Below are 15660 nucleotides of genomic sequence, written 5' to 3'. Positions count from 1 at the left end.
CCAGGAGTTTTGGAATTCTTTTACTGTTTTGCAGTTATAAGTTTCATTGCATTTCTTATTTTTATGTTAATGTCAATAAAGATTTTATCAATTTGGTATTGTCCTCAGTGTACATGTTCTTGCCAAGCAACCCAAGAGTCCTCTCCCGATATAGAACTCTCTGAGTTCTTGAACTCTGTAGTCTGCATAAGAACCTATAAATCTTCTGTCGGATGCGATCAGTGGTGAGCCATAACAACTAACCCATCAAATTGAGGTCAACAACTGCAAAGCCCTCAAATGAAAAACCTGTTAAATGGCCACAGAACTATAAAAATAACAAACATTTGGGGTCAGATTTTTAAGGATATTTAGGTACTTATTTGCATTTTCAAAAGCATCTACTACCCATTGAAATTAATGGGTCCAGGTGCTTTTGAAAATTCGAATAGGCACTTAAATACCTTTAAAAATCTGGCCCGTGGTACACTGAAGCTATGTGCTCATCAAGTTTCTGCTGCAAAAATCTTGCTGGTAAATCTTATTCCCCACTTGCTGCTGTGAAACAGTTCAGCAGTGTCATGTACTTAGCAGGGTTTTTTTTGCAGAATACTGGCACGTCAAAGATGGCACTGCCACATCATCAACAACAAGTTTAATGCTGACAGCATTACTAACAAGGAGATAGGGATTATATTAGATAGTTAATTAGGAGCTAAGAGTTATCTTAATTTTCTTGTTTTAATTAGCAATGGTGTCATAATGTCAAGAGCAAATATTGTTACATAACTTCCCTGCGAGAATAATGGGAAATGTTAGGCATGGTATAACATGCTAATCATTGAACAGGGTTTGTTTGAGATTTTTTGTAATATTATTCCATAGATCTCTGCAAGTTAAACAAGGGTAGCAACAGAATATTAAATAGGAAGGTGTTTCCTGGAGGGAGCTTGCTGCACATATGAACTCCACATCTCCTTAGGCAATGGAAGATCTTTAAATTAAAGAGACAGATTCCCCAAGCACTTTTTTTCTACCTTTTCTTCTGTCTTTTCTACCTCATCCTTCTCTCTTCCTTGAGCCTTTTTTCTATCACTTACTTTTGGTCGACTGAAGTCAAATTTTATTATTTTTTTCCAGATATAGTAATATTCAACACACTGGGACACATTCTTAGTCTGAATCTATTAGGAAAAAACAGAAGTAACCCATCATTAATATATCATAAGTAATATAGTTATTTCTGCAAAAAGCAATAAAAAAAACTGTGTCAGTGGGGTTTTTTTCTTCATTCCTGCCAACAATGGGTGTTCAGAAATCACAATGGTAGGGACTATGTAAGTACCTAGAAACATACATTTGTGATATAGGCTCATCCCAAGACTGGGAGCCAATCTGAGAGATTTAATTAATGTATGTTTGTAAAGTGCTCTGAGAGCCTTTAACACACCACCATGCTGCGATAAGCAGTGGTGCCTGAGCCTCATTATAAAAGAGAGGAGGCCGCTGACAAGGCATTCCCCTGGAAGGGCTCTGGGAGCAGTTTCCCACCTCGGTTGATTTGGTGACTTTCCTGGCAGGCTGAAAAAGGTGTGTGTTTGATAGGGGTTTTGGAGAAGGCTCAGAGTAAGCTTCCCAAAATGATGAACAGATGGAATGGATATTTCGTAAGTGGCTGGCTAAGTTCCTGTTTGAATGATTATTTTAATGCTGCTGGAATTTTCTTGTAATACTACTTATGCATTAGAGCAACCAGTGCCTTCTATAGGCATCATTTTTTTAGAAAAAGAAAGAAAGAAAGAAAGAAAGAAAGAAAGAAAGAAAGAAAGAAAAAGAAAGAAAGAAAGAAAATGAATAAATTAGTGTTTGAATTCTAATGCACAGAGGATTTGAAATATAAGAGACACTGTAAATTGGTTAAGCATAAAATCTGATTACCCCTGATAAGGAATGCTTTTTAAAAATACAATAGTTAAGCTCTTTATAGAAATCATATAAATCACAGAAATGTAGGATGGGATGGGACCTCACTAGGTCATCCAGTCCAGTCCAATTCACTGAGGCAAGAGTAAGTATTATCTGGACCATCCCTGACTGATGTTTGTGTAAACTGTTCTTAAAAACTTCAAATGACAGAGATTCCACAATCTCTCCAGGTAATTTGTTCAGTGCTTATACCTCCAAACAGTAGAATTTTTTCCTAATGTCTAACCTAAATCTCCTTTGCTGCAATTTAAGCCATTACATCTTGTCATGTCCTCAGTGGATAAGGAGAACAATTGGTCACCCACCTCTTTACTACTTTAAGATAGTTATCATGTCCCACACAGTTCTTCTTCTGCAGACTAAACAAACCAGTTTTTCCAATCTTTCCTTGTATGTCATGTTTTCTAGACCTTTAATCATTTTTGTGCTTGCCTCTGGACTTTTTAATTTGTTCACATCATTCTTGATATGTGCTGCTTAGAACTGGACAGAGAGAGTACTCCAGCTGAGGCCTTATCAGCATAGAGTGGAGCAGAATAATTACTTCTCAAGTCTTGTTTACAACACTCCTGCTAATACATTCCAGAATGCGGTTTGTATTTTTGCAACAGTATTACATTGTTGACTCTATATTAGTTTGTGATCCACTATAACCCCCAGATACCTTTCTGCAGACTCCTTCCTAGCAGTCATTTCCTATTCTGTATTTGTGCACTGATTAATCCTATCTAACTGTAGTACTTTGCATTTGTCTTTATTGAATTTCATCCTATTTATTTCAGACCATTTCTCCAGTTTGTCAAGATCATTTTGAACTCTAATCCTATCCTCCAAAGGGCTTGCAATCCCTCCCGGCTTGATATCATCTGCAAATTTTATAAGGTATCCCTATGCCTTATCCAAATCATTTATGAAATATTGAATGAATCAGAACCAAGACAGATCTATAGGCGCCAACCTTCCCGCACCAGTGGGTGCTCTGCCCCCCACCTCTGCCCCGCCCCCATTCCAACCCTTCCCCAAAGTCCCCACCCCAACTCTGCCCTCTCCCTGCCCCTATTGGACCCCTTCCCCAAACCCCACCCTGTCCCCACCTCTTCCCCAAGCATGCCACATTTCCCCTCCTCCCCGCTCCCTCCCAGCACTTGCTGTGTGAAACAGCTGTTTTGCGGCACAAGCACTGGGAGATGGGGGGAAAGTGGGCACGCAGCATACTCAGGGGAGGAGGCAGAGGCAAGCTGGGCGGGGAGGCAGGGAACTTCCGGTGGGTGCAGAGCACCCACCAATTTTTCACTGTGGGTGCTCCAGTCCCAAAGCACCCACGTAGTCGGCATCTATGGACAGATCCCTGCGCATCACATAACATGCAGTATGCAAGTCACAGTAACAGCATACACATGGGAGAAGGGTGCCCTCTTTCAAAACACATCACTGCAAACACTACAGTGGTTTGCTGCAAACTGAGGGTGTAACATTCTTGGAAGGTATCCCATGTTCCTTTATTTTGCTGTTGAGCAGTGTGCATTCTGGGATTTTTCTTGCTGCGCATTATGGGATGCATAGTGGAAACCAGATGAGTTCAAATTTTTACAAAATCCCATGATTCATCTGTCTCTGCCCTATGCTTCCTTTATGGGTGGGCTAGCATCAGTTCTGAATTGCTATTAGCCAAAATGGACCCATCAATGCTCCGTGCTGCTATTCTGTCAACCTCAAATAGGCAGAAGCTGCTTGTGTGCTCAGCACACAAAACTGGATGAACTAGCTTTAGACTTTGTTTGCCTCAACATTGAGCAGATGATGTGGCAGCTGCAGCAGCTTCTCCAGCAGCAGAAGGGTCTTCAGTGGTGGGGATTGGGGAACTGGGACATGGATGAGAAAGAAATGGAAGACACTCGGCAAGTGACAGAAAAGGACTGGTTCTTGAAGCAGTTTCACAGCATCTATCCCCGTTTCTGGGCTCAGGAAACAAGCACAGATTGGTGGGAAAGGATTGTTCTGCACACCTGGGATGACCAGCAGTGACGAGAGAATTTCAGGTTGGGGAATGCAGCCTTTTTGGAGATATGTGCTGAACTAATGATAGAGCTGCTGCAGCAGTGTACCAGCATGTGATGCCTCATACTTGCAGAAGAAGCAGGTCACCAAGGCCATCTGGAAACTGGCCACCTCCGAATGCTACTGGTGCACAGCTAATCAATTCAGTGTGGAGAGATCCACCATCAGGCTCATGAACGTCTGTGACGCCTTGGAAGAGGTACTATTGCACTGGGTTATAAAGCCTGGTAATGCTCAGGTTATCAATGGCTTTGTACATATGGGATTCCCAAACTGTAGTGGGGCAATTGATGGGACCTGTGTGCCTACTGTTTGCCCCTCACACTAGTGCTTGGTGCTAACAAACAGAAAGGGGTATTTTTCCATGACACTCCAAGGGCTTGTTAACCACTGTGGCAGGTTTACAAACCTAAATGCCAGGTAGTTTGGAAGGGCCCCCGATGCCAGGATCTTTCGGAACTCGCTCTATTTAACTCAATGGAAAAAGGAACTGTTTGCCCACAGAAACACTATGGACATTAATGGTGTGGATTTTACTCCAGTTATCTTGGGAGACTCAGCTAATCCTCTGCTTCCCTGGTTAATGAAACTATTCACAGGCTGCTTGAACAGGAGGAAGGAACTATTTAACTACCACCACAGTAGTTGCACAATGACAGTGGAGTGTGCATTCGGCCGTCTGAAAGGGAGATGGCGCTGTTTGTTGAATAGGTTGGAAGCAACAGAAAAAAGCATCCTAAAGATTACAGCAGCAAGTTGTATTTTGCACTATATTTGTGAGAGTAAGGAAGAAAGCCTTAGTGATGGGTGGGAGGTTTAGGTGCAAAGACTTACTCAGCAGTTTGAGCAGTCAGTGAGGTATCCACTAGAAAATACAAATAGCCAGGCAATATTGTCTGGGATGCCTTTTGTTGTTCTTTTAAGTCTCAGGCCTGAAATTGTGCAGCTGCAAATCCAGCTGTTAACCCATGGGGGGTGGGAAAGTGTTGGAAGGTTTTTGTGCGTGCAGTGTTGTTTATGGGCAGCGGAAGTGCAACCCTGTGGAAATCCCTATTTAAACGGGTCTCTTTGCCTACATGTGTATGTAAAAACCTAATAATGATTTTCTGTGTGAAATGAGCTGTCAACTCCTTATGAATGACATTTCAAGGTTTCATCTTGAAGTGAAATGGTAATGAAAAATGTTTTTAATTATGAAACGATATATTAAAACACAGTCTATTATCTAACTACAAAGAACTCTTTCTTTTAAATAGCAGCAAAACAGAACAGCACAGCAGAACAGTACAGGGCAAGACACCACACACGCAGGGAGGGGCTTAAAGTCACAGGCAAGTATTTGCCTTGGCTCTAGCTCTTCTTCTTGTTCCTAGGCCTTCTGGTACTGAGTGGCAAGGCTTGAAGTTACCGGGGCGATAGAGAGCTCAAAAGGGCTGGTGTCCCAGCTGGCACTGTTCTCAGTTCCCTGAGCTTGCATCTGTGAAGAGAATGGCCTATGGGAGCCCTGCTTCAGGGTTACCACAGGGAGGAGTTAACATGGTTCCCAGCAGCCTGTATTATCCAGGGGCTGCATAACATGGCTGGGTGTTGGTTTACAGTACTGCATTCCCAGCTGCCCTAACAGTGACTTTGGCTTAGTGTTGCCTCCAGGAGTTGCTTCTCCATGTCCTTGTCTTTTTCCACACTGGTTTTGTCCATGCCAATGAGATCCGTGGAAACTGCCATCCTGCCTTTGGCCACTGCAACAATCTCCCTGTAGAGCAGCTTGTCTGATTCTCTCTCCATCCTCAAATGCTCCCTCCACCTCGCCGCTATTTTAAATAATGTGTGCGACTATTTCATTGAGTTTTCCATTTTCTCTCCCACAGGTTAGCCAACTGCTCAGCCGTTGGTAAAAGCCTTTCTCCTTGAGGGTCTGTCCAATGACATGCAATGGTTGTGGGAGTTAACAAATTCACAAGCAATTACTTTTCATATTCCAGTGAGGCTGTGATAGCATTTTTCTTATATGCATATCTGGATTTCCCTCCCTGAAATTCTCCCCCGTCTCAGGAGAACCTCAGCCATGGTAAGTGGTGTGTGTAATGGCATTTTTGTCTGTGTAATGTATGCTGTTTGACTGTGCCTTGGATGCTGGCCAGGAGGAGAGACGGAGCTAAGGTTAGGAATGATGTTCCCAGTCTGGCTTTGGAGTTCTGCTGTGCCTTGGTGTTGCTTATATGTTGTTGTAAGGGAGAGTGGGTAGAATCTGGGGGTGAGCTGGATAGTAATACCCTCTATCTCCCCTTTAGGCTGTCCTGACTCTGGATGACCCAAGGCAGTTGACGAGGAGGCAGAGAATGGACTTACTCAAAAACACAAAGGGCACACCAGTGAGATGCACAGTCAAGTTATTCACCAAGATGGTCCCCCAGAAGTGCTGCAGGAGCGAAAGGGAATTGCAAACTATACCAGGGATAGTGCAGCTTTTCCTCATAATCTACAAACAACAACTGAGCAATTTCTCATTCTTACATTTTGCTTTATCTCCCCTGTATGGGAAGACATGGTGAAAGTGCAGAGAAAAACTGATAGGGTTCTGCAATGATTGCCTGAAGTATTTGCTTTTACCAGTCTAGCTCTATGTAAGCCTATGAAAAGCTGTTAAGAGTTTTGCTATCCTCAGAGCAAAGCTTTTTTACTGTAAAAATGTGTGTTACAAGGCATTTATATTTCAGCAGGGAACTGTACTCTTTGTAGCTTTATGGGCATGCAATGTGCATGTCTACCCCATACAAAGTGAAAACGCTAACCACACTGTTTTTCCTGTAATCATTGTCTCAATAAACTTTTGCAGTTTGGACAAAAGAATGTTTTCATTATTTGAATCTGCCGTGGGAGGTGGGTGGCGTGGAGGCTGAAGCTGCACCATGCTGTCAATCACCATTTTGAGCTGGAGAATGGGGTTGCGGGGGGGTCACTGGTATGGATAGCTGAGGGATAGGCATGTGCCTTCCAAAGCGCGGGCCTGAAAATGGTTGGTAGTCAGGGTTTCAGCATAAGATAAGAGATCAACTGCCTAGTCGGAGTCACTGCCATTTTCGTAAGGCATATGGGGGAGGGGAGAACAGACAGCATGGGCTGATGGAGGGAGGCAGGGATCTGGGACTCGCATCCACCTACAATGGCTCCAGCCATAGGGCACCCAGAACAGAAGCCGGCACAGCGGTATAACTTAACAATAATACATTAAAACTTATATATTAAATTATTAGTAATTTTTAAAAACCATACATGCAAGCTTCCCTCCATAGGATCAGCCTCCTCCGTCCTGGTCTGGGTTGCTGTCTGGGAACCATGGTTGGTTGCAGCAAGGCATGATTCAGGCTTGCTTGCTTTCTGGCTGGCATCAGGGTGTGAGTCTTGAAGGGACCCGGGCTTTCCAGGGAGATCTCTTCACTGGCCTCCTCATGCTCATCTTCCGATGACTCTTGTTGATCTTGCCAGTCATCCTCGGAGAGGGGTGGGACGGAGAAAGCAGGCAGCAGGATCCACAGACTGCATGGGTTGGGTGGTCGTGTAGTTATGTAAAATCCTGTCCAGCTCCTCAAAATCTGGACAAGTTACATGTCCCTTGCCAGACTTTTTCCTTTATTGAGCCAACCTTTGTTGGTGAGAGAGACAAGCTTTTGAGCTGACACAAAGCTCTTCTAAGCTTGTCTCTCTCACCAACAGAAGTTGTTCAATAAAATATTACCTCACTCACCTTGTCTTTCTAATATCCTGGGATTAACATGGCTATAACACTGCATATAACAGATATCTTCCTGTCAACTCTTGTTTTAGCATAGGTCCTCCTGACCTGTTTGCTCTTTATCTGGCACTTTTTGTCATCAAGGTCATGCCCCCTTAAGGACATCTGCCTAGCAATGTCGACAAGATCTTTATTTTGGTAGCTGGCCATATGAGCTTCCTGCACTGATGCTTCTCCCCAGATGGCAATGAAGTGAAATCTCAGCTCAGCTCCAAGCAACTGCTCGAGGCATGTTGTAAGGAGTCTGGAGTATTATTGCAGCTACTGTGACACAGTGGAGTCGCATCATAGGCGCATTTAACTTATGCGATTTTACCTATATGCGCTCAACAAAACAAAACAAAAAAGATAAAAATAATAAATTAAATACTGTACCTGTAGTGCAGGCAATTCCGCCCGACATTCCACTCAATGAGTGTTTGACTATACGTGATTTTCGCCTTAAGCGCTGACTTCAGAACCTAACCCCCGTGTAAGATGCGACTCCCTTGTATACTCAAATCCAGGTGCAAAAGGACAAAATCTGGCACCTTTCCAGTTTATAAATGGAAGAGAACATCTGACCAAACTGACCCCAGAGCTGGGAAGAGCACACAGGCCGCTTGTGTGGGATATCTGTTGGAAGACTGCCAAAGTAGCCAATATATCAGACGAACTCAAATTGCAGCAAGGTTATTTTACTTTGAAAAAGGACTTCAGAGTTCACGATAAACACGTCCATGTGCTACGTTGTGTGTACACAAAGATTTTCAAACCAGATTAATTTGACTTAGTCCAGTCTAAATTACCTTTGTAGACAAGTCCTTTGCCTACTCTCTCTGATCCCCTCAGATAAACAAATTTCATCTATAATTCTTTTTTTTTAATTTGCTTCTGGTTCTTTTTGGGAAACATCAAAAACACTTCAAAAACATTTTAGCTTTGAGAAAGAGTCTACAAATAACTCTTTTAATTAATTCTCGAAGGAGCTTTAGCAATCTGAAAAAACCCTCTGCCTAAAGGTCTTACCTTCTTCTGTATCAGGTAAAAATCTTTCTTATGTAGGCAAAAAGCCTTTTTAAACAACTGCTTCTCAACAGGTGTCCATACATCTGAACCTAATGGTAATAAGATGCAAATTATTAGATCACATAGCACGCTTAATGGACCATCACACTTACAAAATTAAAACATTTGATTATTCATGTATACATTTTCCTCTCTCAGGGAAACTTAATTCCAACCTATCAAAAACAGTCATCAGTAATATGTTAGAAAAGTCTGAAAAACTCAAATTACTACTGACACAGGAAATACCATATACTATAAAACATATGCACCATTGAAAAGAATACCACACAATAGCAAGCATCTGTCATTGCCATGTTTCAGCATACTTCTCCCATTGGGTGTCACTGCAGGGCAGTGCATGCTAAAGAGTCATGCTGTCACAAGGGAACTGAACATAAGAAAACACTGTAAACAATATTAAAATTGACAAGGTGATCGCATTTTCTAGCAAGAATCTCTTGTTTATAGTTTTTAAAGTGCTTGTATTTTTTAAAGCAGAAAATTAAAGGCAAATCACAGTGTTATCTAATTATTGCATGTCTATTAGCATCCCAGTTCACTGGTCCTGAACTACAGGTTTTGTTTTTAATTTACCTGAATAACAATAGTCAGCAAGTGGGTGGGATGGAGCTTTCTGAGGTCCTCTAAACAGCAGCATCTCTAGGGCCTCCTGCAACAATTTAATCCAGAAAGTAATCAGACCCCTCAAAAGAGAAGCAGGGAGGTGAATTCTGCTCTCAGCTATGCTGATGTAAATCCACTGACTTGAGTGATTCATGCCAGCATCCCTGAGAGAAGAATTTGCTCATGTTGGCAATGCTAACGTAATATAATGCTCTCTAGGGGTCTGATCCAAATCCCACTGAAGTCCATGGGAGTCTTTCCACTGATTTCAATGGCTTTAGATCAGGCCTCAAGTGTTTTAAGAAAAAATACATATTGTGCAAACATCTTGTACAGAAAAGTAGCAGCATCCTGCCACATTAGGGGAGTTGTTTGTCCTGTGCTTCAGTCATTTTGTGCCACCTATGCCAGCGCATAGCAGTTACACTGCAACCATAAGACCACCCCCAGCCAGGGACACTCCAGGCTTAAGAGCCTTCTCTGCCTGGAACTAAGACAGACTACTCCCCCGCAGCAATTCCCTGCACAGAAAAAGTATGGGGCATCTGGAGCACACTGCAGGAAGGAGGATGTGGCCAGAGTGTTCCACAATAGCCACTGTACCTGGGCCACAAATTAGTGCAAGCCCCAAGGCTGTTCTAACCCGTGCGTTAGGTGAACCAGTAAGCCCCTGGGGGACGCACTGCCTCCCTTCTCAGTCCTTGCACTAGGCTCAGCACTGCCTCAGAGATAACTCCACCCTAAGCCAGTAGACCTTGGAGAGGTTTGCCATTTACTTCAATAGCAGCAGGACCAGATCTTAAGTGTGTTGGTTACCATAAGAAGGAGGACATGATAAAAGGCTGTTATAAAGAAGACAAAGATCAAACATTCTCTATATCCACTGAGGGCAGGACAAGAAGTAATTGGCTTAGTTTACAGCTAAAAAGATTTAGGTTAGATATTAGGAAAAACTTTAACTATAAGGATAGTTAAGCATCGGAACAGGTTACCAAGGGAGGTTGTTAAATTCCTGTCCTTGCAAGTTTTTAAGAACAGGTTAGATAAATACCTGCCAGGGATGGTCTAGGTATACTTAATCCTGCTTCAGCACAGATAGATGGACTAGGTAGGTGACCTCTTGAGGTCTCTTCCAGCCCTAAATTTCTATAATTGTATGTAATCATAAACAAACAAGAGAAAATATATTGCTGCAGATCAAACAAATAATCCAGCGCTCTTCATATGGCTTCCCTCACAGATGGGCACTGAGGCACTGACCCAGAAAAAGGCTTTGATGGTTTAACTTACACTGTCATACAAAGAGAGACTGCAAAGACTGGGACTGTTCACCTTGGCAAGGAGATGAATGAGAGGGAACATGATAGAAGTCTATAAAATAATAAATGGCAAACAGAAGGTAGATCAGGAACTTCTGTTCTCTCTCTTTCACAACACAAGAACAAGGGGACAGTCAATTAAATTAAATAGTGGGAAATTCAAAGCTGGTAAAAAGAAATACTTTTTCAAACATGAAATTAAACTGTGGAACTCACGGCCACAGAAGTTGTTGAGACCAAGAATTTAACAAGATTCAAAATGGAACTGGATATTTATATGGATAACAGGAATGCCTGGAGTCGTAAAAAATGACAAAAATTTTGGAAGAGATATTACACTTTGTTCTTCAGGTCTTAAACCAATTTCTGACTCTTCGAGATTAGGATGAGACCTATGTGGGAGGCAAATTATCCCATATCTTCTGACTGCAGGATTCTTACATCTTCCTCTAAAGCATCTGGTGCCAGCCAGCAGAGACAGCATACTGCACTATCTACTTTGGGTTTCATCCAGTCTGGTGATTCTTAATTTTCAGAATGGGAATTGCATAACCTTTTTATTACAATACATTTAAAAGACTTTCAAAGTAACAAAATAATGTATGGCTAATTAATATACCAAAAAAATTAATCTTACAAACCAATGCCAGACAGACTTAAGTGTAATTATAACAAATATATTGTTAATCACTGTTGGGGATAAACTGAACGTAATTTTAGGTTAATTTGAAAATGGCATGGCAGAGGCTCCTGGCTACTAAAACTTGTATTCTCTATGCCAGGGGTCCCCAACCTTTTCGACTGGCGGGCGCCAGACGAAGGACCGTGGCAGCTGTAGAGCATCTGCCGAAATGCCACTGAATTTTTGCGGCATTTCAGCGGCGGTGCCTCTCGATGACACTGCTTGTCAGCAGCAAGCAGCGTCATCAAGCGGTGTTGCCGCCAAAATGCCACAGAAATTTGGCGGATGCTCCACCACCAGGCGGGACCAAGTTGGGGACTCCTGCTCTATGCCCTTGAACTCTAAAAATGCAAGACTTGGCTTACAGATGTTCTTGAAATGAGGAAAACAGTAATGCTCTTTATATTTCAGTTTTACACTTGAGCAGCGCAGCTCAAATTCTGTGACACAGAAGGTCACATTGACAACTTTCCAAGCATCTGAGTTTGGCATTTAATGTGCACAGAAATGTACATACAGTGTAAAAACTAAAATCCCTCTTCTCTAAATAATAATATCTACACTTGTCTCATCAGGGGAGGGATAGCTCAGTGGTTTGAGCATTGGCCTGCTAAACCCAGGGTTGTGAGCTCAGCCCTTGAGGGGGCCACTAAGGGATCTGGGGCAAAATAAGTACTTGGTCCTGCTAGTGAAGGCAGGGCACTGGACTCAATGACCTTCCAGTTCTATGAGATAGGTATATTTCTATATATAATCCTAGTCTCTGAGAGTCTGCAGAGCACTTAAGTTGATGTGTAAATTCATCCCTGTCCAGGAAAGCACACAAATACAATCCCATTGACTTCAACAGAGCTTAAGTACAACCTTAAAGTTAAATACATTCACATTTTCTTTCAATAGGTATGCGTTCCTGAATCAGAAAGGAACAGAAATGACTTGTTAGTTGAACTATAGTGAAAACTCAAAACAATATTCACTAAGCTACTAAAGTGGAATAGCAAATTTGGGGGGCTGACCCTGCATCCACTGAAGTCAATGGGAGGCTAACACTATTTCCAATGAAAACAGTGATAAATCTTTCTTGACGGCCTGTTAGATATGGAGGCACCGCCAGTGGTGTTTAACGATTCTAAGATACAGAAACTCAGACAGTAACAATAGGATTTGGTAGGCTGCATTTAAGTTTAGAGACACTTGGTCAAATTCTACTCTTAGTTACAAGTGGTATAAGCCTGGAGAAAAATGGAATTACTTCAAATTCACACCAGTTGTAACTAAGAACAGAGCTTGGCCACTTATTGCCTATGACTAAATAACTAGCTCTTACCAGAATATTGCCTTGTGCTTCATGCAGATAATGCAGGGCTAGTTCTAGATTGGTCCCTCCCCCTGGCATCACACTGGAGCAGGCCACATTTAGTAGCCCTGTTACTGCAACCACAATCAGAAAGCAGAGTCAAGTTCCATGATGGAGGCAGGAAAAGTGCATGAGAACATTACTTTAAAGAAAAAAGAACAATTGCGATACTCAAATGGGCCACCAGTAAAACACAGAAAGAATGGCAAAATGTCTCATCTCTGTTTTAAGCATGGCTGTCTCACTGATAAATCACTGTATTTAAGCAAAACATCTCCTCTTTCAAACTCACTGTAGATGAATGGAGACTAATGAAGATGTTCATGACTATTTGTGACGAGGAGATGCCACTGGGAGCATCACGGCTGTCTAATTTGTTTACTGCTTTAGCTCTCCCAAAACTAAGCAAATCACTTCCCTCCCTGTAATGCAACTGTGTTGAGAAGGAGGTCAAGAAAATTAACATTTTCCACAGCACAATGCAGTTAATAAAGGAGAGAATTAAAAAAGAACACAAGGTTGCAATGACAGCAAAACAATTTCTAATCATAAAATCTTGGGATAGTCTTGGGATAACATTTTTAAGACACCTCTGTCCTGTGTTTCCTGGTTAGCTGCGATGTCTCCCCAGGGTTTCCACACTAACGATGCTGCATGTTCATCATTTTCTAAAAATGTTCTATCCTGGAGGTTTGGTATCTCTGCCTGAAACCGGTTTCCAATGTTAATGTGTCTAAAATAATAAAAAGTGGAGGATGAGGGAAAATGAATTGGGAACAAAGGTAACTCAATAAGTAAGCAGATAAACACAAACACACATAGAGCAATACAGCATTTCAGAGCATAAAGATGAACAAGATGCAGTGTAATAAATATGTCATTTGTGCTGCACACAAATGCCTCTGCAAACCATAGCTAGTGCACCTTATCCGTCCCCAAATAAACAGCAAGAGACAATGGATATGTCTACAATGCCAGTGGGAGTGAGCTTCCCAGCCCAGGTTGACAGACTTGGGCTAGCAGTGTTTGTGGTAGCAGTATAAAAATTGCTGTGTAGACTGTGCTTTAAATTTGCAGCTCGAGCTGGAGGGGGTTGGCTTCAGAGTTCCCTGGTCCAGCCCATTCCACAACTTCAAACTGTTGTCTACACATCTATTTTTAGAGCGCTAGCCTGAAGCTGTTGACCCGGACCAGGAAGCTGTCTATACCCAACAAAAGCCTGATGTACTTCTGCGTTACTCGTTTCACGTCAATATAACATGATCTAAAGCAATGACATTACATCGGTGTAAAACTGGAGTAACACAGCAGTACATCAGGCCCTAAGCAACTACAAAATTAAAAGTAGGTCACTAACCGTGAATTTCAGCTCTTCAGTGGCTTGTATGAAATGTAATTGATTATAACGAGGCAGATACCCACATCACAAAAACTACTATCAGAACAGGTGTCCTTGTTGGAAAACTCAGCACTGAGGCCAAGGAGTGAATGAGCCAAGGAGACTGAACACCTTATACCTACTGAGAGTACCTCTGCAGGCAAAGGTAAGTTGAAGCATATTGGCAGGACAGAGAAGGAAAGCCTGAACTGAGCTGCCAGCACTATCAGTTGTATGGGAAAGCCACAACTTCAGTTCTCCTGCTGCCAGTCTTGAAATTATGAGCTGGTATTTTATATATAAGAACAAAACAGTTCAGTGCTCTAGATAATTCCCAGTGAGAGACATAGCGATGGGTTTAATATCTTACCCTTGGCTGGATCAAAGAAGGCTTAGAACAGATGTGTAGTCTCAACTGATGGCCCCACAATGAGCATTCAGTGTAACGTGTATGGTTCAAGTATTCTGTGACTAAACTGCATGTAAAACTCTTAGGACATCTAGATCTTTTTCACCAGTATTACTTTTATCCTCCTTAATTCTCAATCAGCTCTGCTGACTTGTGGTTTTCACAGTTTCCCCTTACGCACTGCTCTAGGGTTTGCCTTTACGTATAGTTCTTGCTCTTGTAAATGGCATGAAACTCTTCAGTGGGTTGTCTTATTGCAGGATAATCCTGTTATAGATTATCTTGTCACTACGTATATTTAACCCATATGGCGCAATCTTGTTAACCATGCCCCCTTCCGGATATGTTATCCAGATCTTAGCTTTTCATTAGATGCCAAGCTACACATCACTGCTATATTCACTGCAAACAGAATTAGTCATCTTTGATAAATCTTACTTCATTATTCCACAACTACTGTAGCACTGTCACTCTGTCTGTCCATGTTACACATCCAATGACAATCAGAGAAGATTCTATCCTTCCTTAGGTAATTAGAGCCCAAACAAAAGGAATGTAATACCTATATAGTCCCTGTGCACCTTTTCTATTTAACAAGAACCACAATATCACTCACACTATTAAACTCACTCCATACTAGTAAAATATTTAAAATTACTAGCCAAATATTTTAAGTATCACCATCTGTCACCGCTATTGACAAAAATACAGTTCACAAAATTACAGCTGTTAAGGATAGACATTTATATGGGTAATAAGAAAACTCAGAGTTATAATAGTAAGGATTTTTAAAAAGACAAGGGTTTCAGAAGTGCTGTAAGCTCTCCTACTTCTGGACATAAGCCAATCTCTAAATAATGGGGAATCAGGAAAAAATCTTTCCCTGGTATCAGGTTATTCCGTAACTGCATGGTTCTTACACCTTCCTCTGAAGCATCTGGAATTGGCCATTGTCAAAGACATACTAATAGACATGTAAACTGAGAGGCAGAGGGTGAAATTAACAATGGATAACAAGAAAGGTG

The 15660-nt window shown here is 41.9% G+C and overlaps 1 protein-coding gene across 2 annotated transcripts in view; it reads right to left on the bottom strand.

Moving 5' to 3' along the window:
• ZNF541 (zinc finger protein 541) overlaps positions 1 to 15660 on the bottom strand; it is a 61415-nt gene that overhangs the window by 28781 nt on the left and 16974 nt on the right. The window contains exons 9-13 of one of the 2 annotated variants that reach the window (XR_004377008.2): positions 13439 to 13581; positions 12819 to 12922; positions 9461 to 9536; positions 8825 to 8913; positions 8192 to 8442 (exon numbers count right to left, since the gene is read on the bottom strand). Coding sequence is in view for 1 of the 2 variants with exons in the window: in XM_032804469.2 (XP_032660360.1) it covers positions 8825 to 8913; positions 9461 to 9536; positions 12819 to 12922; positions 13439 to 13581 (412 nt within the window). In the remaining variant the exon portion in view is untranslated. The remainder of the gene's footprint in view (positions 1 to 8191; positions 8443 to 8824; positions 8914 to 9460; positions 9537 to 12818; positions 12923 to 13438; positions 13582 to 15660) is intronic. The other variant, XM_032804469.2, reaches the window with a different exon arrangement.

The sequence above is a fragment of the Chelonoidis abingdonii genome, chromosome 11 (genome assembly GCF_003597395.2).
Source record: "Chelonoidis abingdonii isolate Lonesome George chromosome 11, CheloAbing_2.0, whole genome shotgun sequence".
NCBI classification, from domain to species: Eukaryota; Metazoa; Chordata; order Testudines; family Testudinidae; genus Chelonoidis; species Chelonoidis abingdonii.
This window is presented reverse-complemented; position numbering and strand designations above follow the sequence as displayed.